At 38.6% G+C, this 12,332-nt stretch overlaps 1 protein-coding gene across 2 annotated transcripts; it reads right to left on the bottom strand.

The window, feature by feature from the left end:
- Nucleotides 1–5,391: 5,391 nt before the first annotated feature.
- Nucleotides 5,392–11,629, bottom strand: LOC105039904 (uncharacterized). Of its 2 annotated transcripts, none has more exons than XM_073250571.1 (6): nucleotides 11,101–11,629; nucleotides 10,796–11,004; nucleotides 6,943–7,177; nucleotides 6,782–6,867; nucleotides 6,531–6,622; nucleotides 5,392–5,891 (listed from the first exon to the last, which is right to left on the bottom strand). In XM_073250571.1, the coding sequence occupies exons 1-6, from the start codon at nucleotides 11,476–11,478 to the stop codon at nucleotides 5,623–5,625; spliced, it is 1,269 nt and encodes a 422-aa protein (XP_073106672.1). In that variant the 5' UTR covers nucleotides 11,479–11,629; the 3' UTR covers nucleotides 5,392–5,622. The 2 variants fall into 2 exon arrangements, with proteins under 2 accessions (XP_073106672.1, XP_073106673.1); XM_073250572.1 differs by having other exon boundaries at nucleotides 5,392–5,885.
- Between the last annotated feature and the right edge of the window lie 703 nt (nucleotides 11,630–12,332).

Genomic DNA, 12,332 nt, shown 5'->3' with positions numbered 1-12,332 from the left:
TCACTGGCGGCGGTGGAGGAGGAGAGGAGCGGAGCCCGCTTGTCGACGACGACGACGGAGTCCATCTCGGGCTCTCTGATGGCGCGCGCGCGCGGAGGCACCGCTCGCGTCTCGCGTCCAATGTCGGAGCCTCACGTATACGTACATGACTAGCTCATTTCATGCATGCTGCCATTCCATCGCAACATCGTATATATACATCCGGCATATTTAAAGCCGGTTTGGAATGAGGATAAAAAAATTCGGGGATAATTTCTAAGGTAGGCAAGGATAGTGAAGGATAATGCAAAATGGCTGTTCCGGATGCAGGTTGTTTTCCTTTATAATGCCTATGCTGAAATATTGTTCCGATTTTTTTCCAATGATAAAGAGTAGAATAATTCAATTTATCCAATTTATCCAAAAAAAAAAAGAAACATGATGAGAGTGAAATAAGGTGATTTCTTATAGGATTGGACAAGTTTTCCCTTCCTATTCTCTCTCTCTCTTTTTTTTTTTTGGTATAATGTGATGAGAAATGTACAGTGATGAATTGGGACAAGACATAGTGGGTCTTTTTTTTTTTTGAGGGGGGGGGGGGGAGCTAAAAAGATGTAGAGGATTTTTGGGAAGAAAAAATTGGCCGATAGCAAGATTTTTAGCTATGCTGTATATTAAAAAATTTATGTAAGTATCGTATATTAACAGCACGTGAGACATGGTATACATGATCCCAATAAGTTGGAAGGAATGACAATGAGCTAACAAGGTCACGTAAATGGTGCTAGTTGATAAAAGATAAATGTACTTCTTGATGGATGGTGCAGGAAATTTGATTAAGTTGTAGGGCTTGGTCTAGAAAAATAATTATGATACGATCTACAAGTACAAGTAATATTTATATTTTTTCAAAATTTGACAAGATGGATATGTTACATAATAATATTTTATTAATGCTGTTTGGATGATATCATCCAACGATTCATAGAGTTAGGAGGGTTTACTTTTGTCTAAATCTGATATGATAATATATTAAAAGATGCAAGGGTGGCCTTACATGAGATATGGGCTCTAATACGAAAACAGCATCAATCACACTTTTTTTGATGCCATAATAAGCCGTTAAGATATTGTATAATGTAATATAACAAAAATAGTATTCGATATTAATCTATGATTCGATTAGAAAAAATGGAAGTATACACCCCTAAAATATCAGATAAGGTCTATGAGGTATAAATTTTATTTTTCACAAAGACTCTATGTTGATTGTGAAAAATTAATCAAAAAGCACAAAAGATAGGTCACCTACAGCCACTGCTACAAGAGGGGCAGAGTCCAGAACGGTATGTAGTGTAATTTAACTATTGCATTTTTGGCAAGTGATGGAGCAATATGAAAAATATTGATTGTATTAGACATGGAATTTAGTTTATCGCGTATGAAAATAACAATTACTGAAGGCTTAACACAAATGCACCTCTATGGTTCATAAGATTGTTGAAGCAATGTAAAAATAAAATACTAGGATAGGTTACATTTTTCAAATGATAAGGGACATGATATCTTATAAATGATGCAATAGTAGCAACTATGGAGCCATATCAGTGATGGTTCATGTAATGGACTATAATGAAGCATATTAAAATGGTTTCCTACTACGTACAGGAGGATTTTTATAAATTATTGAATGCAAGTGTAATAAATATAAATCTCAATGAAATTTTTGTAATCTACTCTCTTTTTTTTTTCCCCATATCATCCAGGAGCAATGGAATGTAATATGAATTTAACACTACATAATCCAGATGATTTTTTAATGTGAATTGTTATGTTTACCGTAACCATTTCACACTACCAGTAATCAAGAATCAAGGAGTTCGTAGAGTTTTCTTTTATTATGCATGTGAATCGTTGCGCTGTGGTATATACACCTGCAGGGTCTTGCTTAATCCAAATTCTACTAATTAAGCCATCCTTTTATATGTGGCTAGTTTTGATTATAGAGACCTGCTGAAGGAGATAACAAACGCCTCTAAAACTGCAGCATATACTTTAGAGTGCAACGGACTTCATGGAACCCTGTGGTCATTGTTGACAACTTGTGTTCACTCTTCTTTAGCCCCCGTCTCATGACCATATGATAGTATTGCATTCATGACCATACAGTAGTATTGCAACCGATTAGATCGCCATCCACAGGTTATGGAGAATACCGACAAGGTCTGGCCACCAAAATCTGGCTTCATGTTTTTTATGGTAGAAAATTAGCTTTATGCAAGGATGTAACCAAAGTGATCGTTTTATGGAAATCATGGTCTATATTTGTAACATAGTAATACTACAACTCAAACTAGTTTATTTACACACATTTAAGAATTTGAAAATCATAAACAATTATAACTTCTAGTCATAATAGTTCCTGCTTTACACATGCATTTGCATGTAAATACTTACTAGTATATCTATACTATATTTTATGCATAAAGATAACAGCGTTGAATTGAAGACATATGCTCTTCTAATGCCGTCTGTCAAATTTAGTTCGAGGATCCCACTCATATAAATCATAATAATGTGTTAATAATCTCAATTTTTCACGGTTAATCACCATACTTGCTCCCGCCTTCCCAATGGCCTCTTTTTATAAGAAACCCACGTGCTTTTTTTTTTTTTTTTGAAAGGTCACAGATCGCCGGATTTTATTCAAGTCTCGTAATTGATTACATTTGCCAGCTTTCCAACCTACCTAAAGATTCACGCTTTAAGCAAGGATTGATTGTCCGTTCACAACCGACCTCTTTTTATAAAACTTTTACCTAAATTGGCCTCTATCTTTTTTTTTTTAATTTAAAAATAAATTATAAAACATTCTATCAATTTTAGTATAATTTTATATAACTCTTCGATTTTAAAAAATATCAAATCAATCTTTCAAATTTGTAAGATATTCTTAAATAATTTTGTCATGTATTTACTAACAAATAATATTAGCTTTTCATTCTAGTAAATGAAAATGTCTCTTGTTCGTATAGAAAGGATCGCCGATGAAAAAAAAATGAAGGTAGAGAGAGATGCTGTGAAGGAAGAGAATAGAGTCACGGAGGTTGGTGTGGAGGGAGAGGACGGCATCGAAGGCCTTATAAGTAGGATTGAAGGAAGAGGAAGAAGAAGTGGAGAAAGGGTAAGGAGGAAAGGAAGGGAGAAGGAGGGTCATCAGCGAGGAAGAAGCAAAAATGAAGGAAGAGAGCTTATGGATGGATTTAGAGGAGGACAACGAAGAGGAAAAATAGATGGAGAGGAAGGGACAGAAGAAGAAAGATAGATCATCAACAAGAAAAGGACAAAGGTGAGAGAGCCGTCACAAAGAAAGAGTCATGGGAGAATTTGAAGGAAGAGGAGGAGAAGCAGAAGTGAGTGAAGAGTAAAAAGAGAAGAGGAAAGGAGAGGTTGCCAAAGATGAATAGATGGAGATGGAGAGAAGGCTCAGGGGTTGGCTTGGAAGAAGAGAACAAGAAAGAGAAATAAAAGAGGAGGAATAGGAGAAGGAGAAAGAAGGAGTTACCAACGAAAAAGGGACAAAGATGGAGAGAGCCACTGTGGAGAGGAATGACTTATGGACGGGATTGAAGGAGGAGGAGAAGGAGAAGAAAGAGGAGGGAGAAAAGGGATTGCCAGTAAGATGTGCGAAGATCAAAGGAGCTATCATAGAAAAACAAGGTGTATAGGCAGATTTAGAAGAGGAGGATGAGAAATAAGTGAGAAAAAAAGAAAGGAAAAAAAAAGATAGGTCATCAGCGAGAAATGGAGGTAGACAGAGCTACCGTGAAGGAGGAAGGCTCATAAGCAAACTTAGAAAAGGAGGATGATAAGAAGAAGAAAATGAGAAGAAAGAGGTAGAAGAAAGAAGAGAAGAAAAAAGGAGGAATGTCAGCACCGAAGATGAAAAATTTGAAAAATTATTTTGGCACTCAAAATAAAAAGAATATAAATAAAATTAAATTAAAATTATAAAAATATTTTTATAATTTATTCTTAATTTAACTCACCAATAGATTGGATCTCTAAATTTGAGTTTTAAAAAGACGGCGCTCTTTCCCTCACATTCTATTCGTGCATCGCATTTACCTGGTTATCACTTTGGCAATAAGAATGACACAGAAATTACATCAACAAAAAAAAAAAAAAAAAAAAAAAGGGATTCTACCCAAACAAAAGGAAAAAAAGACACCAACAAAAGTATAGATGGGAGATTTGTCTTGTAGTTTGGTCTGATATGTAAAATGTTTGTCATGGTAGAACCAAAAAGAAAAATCTACGCATTGAATCTTTTTCAGACAGCAATAAGCTAAATCTTTATGATGGTTAAAATACATCATAAAGCAAAGTTTAGGAACACCACTTAGGATATCACCCTTTGCATACGGCGACCCCAATGCACAGAAATTCCTTAGGACGGATTTTTCTAATGAGATTAGTTCGTAAATTTCTTTTTGGTTTTCCTGAATACATATTTTCTTATTTCTTAAAAACTAGGATGAAAAAACATTTCCGGCCAAAATCAGATTAATGGCGGAAGCTGAACAAAATCTTTGATGCTAACATCCAAAAGACAAAAACTTCAAAATTTGTTATTACAGTATTTATTAAGCAATTATCCAGAAAATAATAAGATGACAACTCACAGAACTAGGTTGCATGAGCGAATCATCTATTAAGTAATTTACACTTGAAATGATCATGTGTTAGACGTGACCTAGTTTAGAGGCAAAATATTTATTCTAGCCAAGCTGGATTTGCCAAACTGTCAAAGGCCTCCAACCACTCCCTACTTGATTTTTATCAGACAGGTTATTTCAACTTTGCAATAACCCCAAAAAAAAAAAAAAGTTTTATGGTAATGCAACCCAACACGCTTAACGTCATGTTAATTCATTACCTTAACAGATAAGAACTGTCCCAATTTCAAAATAACAGCAAAAGTAATGCTTCAGCTCAGTTATTTCAGTTGCTAATGGAATTCTAGTAAATCTTCCCCTTCCCACCAACCCTTCAAGTAGTTCATCATACAGCTCCAGACTCGCTTAGCTCCACAGACAATCTCCAGTATTACTCCTAAGATACGTCAACGCCGAAGCAATGCACTACAACACAAGGAGCATGCTTCACCTCGCAATCAGGTCATATGCAAGCCCAGAAGGAATCACTGCCAAGATGAAAACGGAGCAAGAACAAAGGAGAATACAAAAGGGAACCTTCTGTATCCCTCCTATGGCTAAAAAAACAATAGCACAAAATCAATTCTGTGCGGTTTATACTGCCGCCTGTGGACAGACCCGTGTGGACAAACTTCTGTCCCCCTAAGGACAGGGTTTGATGTTGCTAGATGCAATACTTCATCTCTGCCTCAAATAGTAAAATAGAGCTTTATTCTAAAAGCTTTCTTTGTAAATCCCACAGAAACGATCTTACAACGATACCTATGCAAAACATATAAATTGTGGGATAAAAAACGCTAGTGTGATACAGGCAAAAGTAGTAGAAACTATATGCCATGGGCGTTCAGGATTGCAGGTCCAGTACCAGGATTTAACCAATACACCATCTAATTAGGAAAGCGACATTTACAAACCTCGCAAACTCTCACCTCCTAAATGTATTGTAGTGGGAGATGAAAAACCGGTAATCAGGATGATCTACACGTCGAATGCGAAGCCACTGGTCAGCGGCTTGCAGCAATGAGCTTGCTAGCTGCCGTTCATGCAGTCCATTGGTCATCCAAATAGATCCCCTGAGCTTGTATGAAGCCAGCCCAAACACACGCAATGGCAGTTTTGTAGACCTATCTGCGGAGCTGCTGACATTCCTAATACTACAAGAGTTAGTAACCTCCATATGCACACCACCTGTATCTGCCAAAAAGAAAATTAAAAAAATTAAAAATCTGACACATGAAACAGCATGAGCTCAAACACCTAAATCTATATCTCTACTATTATGGTTCAGTGGCTGCAGGCATTAGGCGACCATCTACATCCGATACAAGGTCACATTGTTGACTTTCAAGAGGATATATAAACCTGTATGCATCATCCCTATTCATACACTTTAAACTAACCACTATGGTATTCAAACCTAAGTCGGTGTAGCATCATCCCGGTAACCATCAAAATGTGCCAGCTTTCTGAGATATGCATCCTTGCAGTCTCTATTTTGAATACTCAGAAAGTAGATAATCATGGGAGATGAGTTCTCCGAAAAACTCTAGTGATACTACTGCACCAGCAAATCATATTCTTCTTAGTGCTAGCATATTGTTCATTCATGTGATACAATTTTGCATACGGTGTTTCAACAGGTTTAAATTGTTAGTTGTAATCCATTAAACAAGTGTAAGACATGTTTCTACCATTGTGTATGCATTGTAACAGCGGCTAGAAGACATTTACTTGTTCCATTCCCCCCACCTCCTAACACTGCCACCCCCCCCCCCCCCCAACCCCACCCCACAAAAACAAAAAAAAAACAAAAAAAAAGAAGAAGGAATTTACCTTTAGGAGGTGCAGCCAGCCAGTGGAATGTCAAAAAGCAAGCATCCAGATCTTTTAATGTTGGTCCCGTCGGTATCCTATAAATTGGGTACCTGCAGCATAAACATCATATACAGAGATCAATAAGTGTATATAAATTACATCAACAAAAGTAGATTCAGAAAACATAGATCTGGCAGCACATAGCGTCAACAAAGTGGATGCTAGATGAAGCTGACAGGCACAGTTGTTAACAAAGATGAAAACAGTACCATGCAACCGACATCCAACTAGAAGAAAGCAGATCACAGCTCTTGTACGTCTTCAGCTCTGGAAATGTACTTGCAAGAATGGATATCTGTAACACGTCTGGAAAAGAGTGTCAGACAGACGCATTAATGGTGATCTATTAACTAGTGAAGACTAAACTTGCCTTGTCAGCTAAAGGTTCTCTTCCATATGGTGGATCCCTCTCCAGGTACTCAAATACCGGAAGGATTGCTGGATTGCAAGCCTCACTGTCATCGCTTAGAGAGCCCTCCTGGCCCACATGGCTCGTAGTTCCCAAGGATGCCATTCTTTCCCTCAATCGATCAGCTTCGCTCTCGCTACTGCCCTCACTGCTAGTATCCAGGTAAGGTTCCCCATCACTTTCCTCACCAGGTCGCCTTAAAATGAGGAAGAGATAATATAAATATATGACAAGAAATTTCAAGTAAGACCAAGCAATCATATCAAATGTTGTTCCTTGCACGCACAGCACTTAATGTTCCAGCATAATGAGAAAAATTAAAAATGTGTCTCAAGTTACTTTCTAGCGAGACATGTGCTACTTTATGACACATCAAATGCAGATATTTTTGGGTCTATAAACACATAAAGATGCTGTGTTTGTGTTCCAATATCATATAGTTAAGAATATCCAAGGTTTCTCTAGTTAGGCCTCTAACCAGACCAAATTAAAATTGAGACACAAATGCCACACTCACACACATGAGAATGATGAAGCATGCACTCAATATCTCTCTAAACTGCTTCACCTGACATTCAGATAAATGACAACTATTGATTTATTTTATTTTTTTTCCTTTTTTTTTAAAAAAAAAGCACTAATGGGACCAGTAGATCACCTATAAGGTCAATTCTTCTTAGCTTGCTTGTACCACTAGCTTATACTTTATGAGAAATTCATTATAGTATGTGTTATAGTTGGCAACCAGTGTCCAAATATCATGGTAACTTGAACACAGTTTTGTGTTCCTTTTTTTTGGGGGGGGGGGGGGGGGGGGGGTACAAAGGGTCACTTTTTCTCCAACATTCTATCAAGTACATATACATAACCACTCAAATCAGTACTGTAATATGACAGATCATGATCTACCCCCAAAACCCTTTTCAGCAAGCTGTATCGCTTTGCTTTAGAACTGTTTAATACAAATATATTAAGTTGGTTGTCAGTGTTCAAAAAAGAAAAATAAGAGCTAATTATTTGCGCATCATTGTATCTTCCTAGTGCTACCTGGATAACCTAAATTTAGGGTTTGTTTGACAATTAGCAAACTCAAACACTTAGGGCACTTCATGACACTCCTTGACCCTTCATAACATCAAACCATGATGCCAGTGCCATTATGTGTGTATTTGTCGCACTTCTCTATGAACCATACCAAGTTCAGCATAAAATGAGCAGCCATTTTACCAAATTTTATGAACTTAAGAGCATCAGTTAAGCTCATATTCACTAAATGCATATACCAATACATATTAACACATACATATATAATCAGACATATCCCTATGCCCAACTTTTTAAAGATCATTTGACACAAGTGTCATATGTCCATGAAATATTTTTTGTCAATTCCTTTTCATATTTTTCGAGTGCAGAAGGAATGCAGGAAGGATCATTATTCTCCTTCTTATTAAATTTCCACAGGGATAGATCCAAATTAAATATTTCTGAGCAGTAATAGTACACAGTTGTTTCACTTAAGAGTAATGAGGAAGGAATGAAAATTCTGTGAATTTAATAAACATCAAGAAGAAGAGAACAATTCAAACCTATTTAGAGTAAGTAGAGGAAATCCACAACCAACTGGACACGTAAGATAACAAAACAAAACCAAAGCTCAGAATGCTCAGGGTGAAAAGTACACAGGCTGCTAATCTAGTGATCCATCTGAAAAAAATTTGCTGTACTCCCAACAGCCAGTGGGTGTCTGTTCTATTAACAAGTTAGGCGGACCTAGAGATGTTACTGACAAAATACAGAGAATAAAATGCACATAATCAAAATGATCCATAGGCAGGCACAAACTGAGAGCAGATTTGGGTCTGAGTGAAACTTTAGAAATACATTTATTAAGCAGGAATTTGTAGAAAACTTACCTGAATATTATAAAATTCAAAAATTCTGATTAACTAGGATGCTGTTATACAAGGGACACTGGGGATGTGCCTTTTCCTTTTCCTTTTTTTTTTTTTTTTTTAAGTGACAGTAGATGACAGTCTTCGGAGAAGAGAAGAAGGCAAGAATCACAATAATTTCCCCAAAAAAAAGAAGGGTCTCGATAGGACAGATGACCGAAAAGAAGTTGAATTAGCCATGAAATATGTACTAGAGAGATGGTGTCGTGTGGATATTGAACTTCTGAGGTAAAGAAGATATTCAGCAATAAGAAAACCTTCCACATAAACAGGTACAGGGTAGATCAAGTACAATGTGGGAAAAGCTTCTGCTTTGCCACTAAAAAAATGTGATACAGCCACAACCAGAGATGAATCAAATTCCAATACGCACAGTCCAAAGAATACTCAAACCAGCTTCACAGACATGCATAACTACATTTCTCAAACTCTAGTAATATTATGATAACATCAAGTAGATTTTTTTCACTTCTTAAAGGAATTCTGACATGTTCCATCTTTGCAGGTTGACACTCAACCCTCTCTCTATTAAGTATAAAAAAAAAACATACTCATACTGAATCGAGACTTGGTATGGACAGCGTACCCACTCTCAGTACACTGAACCAACATCTATACTGGGCATACCAACACTGTACCAGCATGGTATTGGTGCGAGGTCCAATACCAAGATGGCTAACCTTGATGTATGATGCTTATTATTGGACAAAGGATGATGGTTGATGTTGCCAACATAGCCCCTATATAGCAAGGTTCAAGTTGCACCATGTATTTTTGCTCGATGCAGATGCCTCAAAACAAAATAAAATAGATATGCCCATTAGATGATAATATTTTTTTCCATTAAATAACTAATTTGGTTTTTGGTTTGCTTTGGGATTTATGCTGGACAATAGTACATGATTGTTGATCAAATTCTGTGATAAAATTGCAGGATTTCATCTTAAAGTTACAAAGTAAGATGACATGCTGCATGGTTGAGACTTTTAGCAAAAGTTTGTTGCAATGTTCATAAGAAACACATTAAAAAGAGATTTTTTTTACTAATCATGATAATGAGATAGTGAACATTTGCAAATGGAGTTGAATTATGATAACGCCCTTGATCTTTCTACAATACTAGAAAGATAAAGAAGATTTGAAAATAAGACAGTGAATGTTTGCAAGGACATGATCGGAAATAAGTCCACCTGACTACAAAACTAGAAGCTATCATGGCAGCATAGCTAAACATAGAAATTCAAGACAGATAACATATAGGCTAAAACATGCGCCAGAATATTCAAGCTAGCAGGCAACCTTTAAGTCACAGAATAAACGGGCAAACTTACTAAAATCTACAGGCATACTGGCAGAAATCTGAACAGAAAATAGGTTAACCCATTGATCATGACTTTAGTTTTCTGAACGATGAAACAGAACGAGGATTAGATATTCTAAGTATCCACATTATGGTAATAAGAGGATAAATGAAAGTGGTGAAAACAACCATAACACAAACACTAAAGCTACGGGCACTGGAAGGGTCAAAATATGCATGATGTCAGGATTTGTGGAACCAAGAAAAGGATATAATTTACCCAAAAAAAAAAATATCATACCCAACCTTAGAAGCACTAGTAATAAGGTAGTAACAACAGCGTTAGAAAGTTTCAAGAATCATGCTGAGCGATTGACATTTAAATTCCACTAGAGATAATTCTTACGATTTGATAGCAATTCAAACGCAAATGTCCGAACAAAAATCCATATTTTGTCAATGTTAATTCATCAAACACAACGGAGTTGCTGAAAAACGGCAAGCTCGAGAAGCAACCACAGGAAGAACATCATTGCAAGATAGGCCATCATTGTTATACCTCAATCTCAAGGACGGTCTCGACGGGTCGGCATATAGCTGGATGGCAGAGAGGTATGGCACATAGTACTGAACAACACGGTCGCTGCCATTTAACACTAGCGGCACTCCAGCACCATAAGCACTCCACTCCTTGAACGACTCCCAAAGATCTCCTAGGCAAAAATATGGCTTCGATTCCTCGCAGTCCTTACACCCCCTCAAGCTCGTCTGCCACAGTCCAAGATTACAACTAGTCAAACAAATAGATCATACTCAACCCTAGAAGCAAGAAAGACGGCTCCTTTCCAAAATCAACATCCTCACCTTAGGGAAGTACTGAGCGGGGACGACGGGGGTGGTGGACTCAAGAAACCGGTCGAGGTTCCCAGCAGCCGGCAGCGGCCGGGGAGGAGGAGAAGAGGAAGAGGAAGAGACCGAGGGCTTCGAAGAGGAATCGTCCGATTCGGCCCGGTTCTCTGCCACCTCGATCGGCGGCGGCGAGGCCACCGGGGACGGCCGTGCCTTCGGCTTCGCCGCCCTGGGTGGTGGCGATTGCCGCTGCCTCTGCTGCTGCTGCTGTTGCTGCAGAAGCTTCTGCTGCTCGAGCTGCCGCCGAACAGCAGGCGGGTTGTAGAAGCGATCGACGCTGAGGGCGCGGGCGGACGACGAAGACGACGAGGAAGAGCCCCCGGAGCCCGCCATCGGAGGTCGAATTCGAGAAATTCGACGAATTGAAGGCCTATAAGAGGAATCGGAAACCCTTGATTTGGGGGCGAAGGTCACTCTTGTCGAAGCTAGCGATATCGGTAATGGCGATCGGGGAATTAGGGTTTTGGATCTGGGGAAAGAGAAGGGGTGGTGAGAGGACGCCTGTGGTTCTCCGCCTCCTGTTCCTTATTTTACCCCTGTCATTTGGTTCTCTCTTTTATTCTTTCCGAACAGAAATTTCGCGGTCCCGTCACCATCCGGGACGATTAACCTCAGTATCCCGCGGTAGCCGGATGCCAGCACCCCCGCGGACAGGTCAGACGCGCAGCCAGACGATTTCAACGCCGAAACGATCGCTTAAAATTTCTCTGCGAGAGATTAGATCTCCCATCTCAACCGTCCATTCATATCGTCGTTGTCAACATTACGTTATTGACGGAGGATCATAGTACTGCTGCATACTTATATATATGCGGACCCCTGCTACTTGGATTAAATGCTGGATATTTCTTTTTTAAATATTATTTCGACTCGTTTCGTAACTTTCGTCCACGTGTTTAATTCGACACTGGATCTCTATTATGGCCCCCAGCTCTATTGAAAGAACGATAGTGCCCTCGGGTTTTTGGGTTCTAGAAGGATCTCGGACGAAATGCCTCGAATATACCGAAATTTCCGATCTGGAGTCAAGCGGACGGTTAATAGGGCGCGGTTTCTGTTTCGCATTTCATCCAGAAGAGTGTAGAAACTAGTAGAGTGAACTTAATGCGAGCTCCAAACTAAGAGGACCGCCAAATGAAAGCATCCGATGACTTGAACCTCGGCGGATGGACCAACGTCCTTGGCCG

This window comes from Elaeis guineensis, chromosome 1 (assembly GCF_000442705.2).
Source record: "Elaeis guineensis isolate ETL-2024a chromosome 1, EG11, whole genome shotgun sequence".
Taxonomy (NCBI): Eukaryota; Viridiplantae; Streptophyta; class Magnoliopsida; order Arecales; family Arecaceae; genus Elaeis; species Elaeis guineensis.
Note: the sequence above shows the minus strand (reverse complement) of the source record. Positions and strands in the feature narration are given on the sequence as shown.

Bases quoted from the DNA above. Each gene is read 5' to 3' on its own strand.
- LOC105039904 (XM_073250571.1), bottom strand. From the start codon at position 11,478: ATGGCGGGCTCCGGGGGCTCTTCCTCGTCGTCTTCGTCGTCCGCCCGC. The intron at 6,623-6,781 runs GTACTGTTTTCA...TTTATGCTGCAG, and splicing joins AGTTGGATGTCGGTTGCATG to GTACCCAATTTATAGGATAC. The intron at 5,892-6,530 runs GTAAATTCCTTC...TCTTTTTGGCAG, and splicing joins GCTGGCTGCACCTCCTAAAG to ATACAGGTGGTGTGCATATG.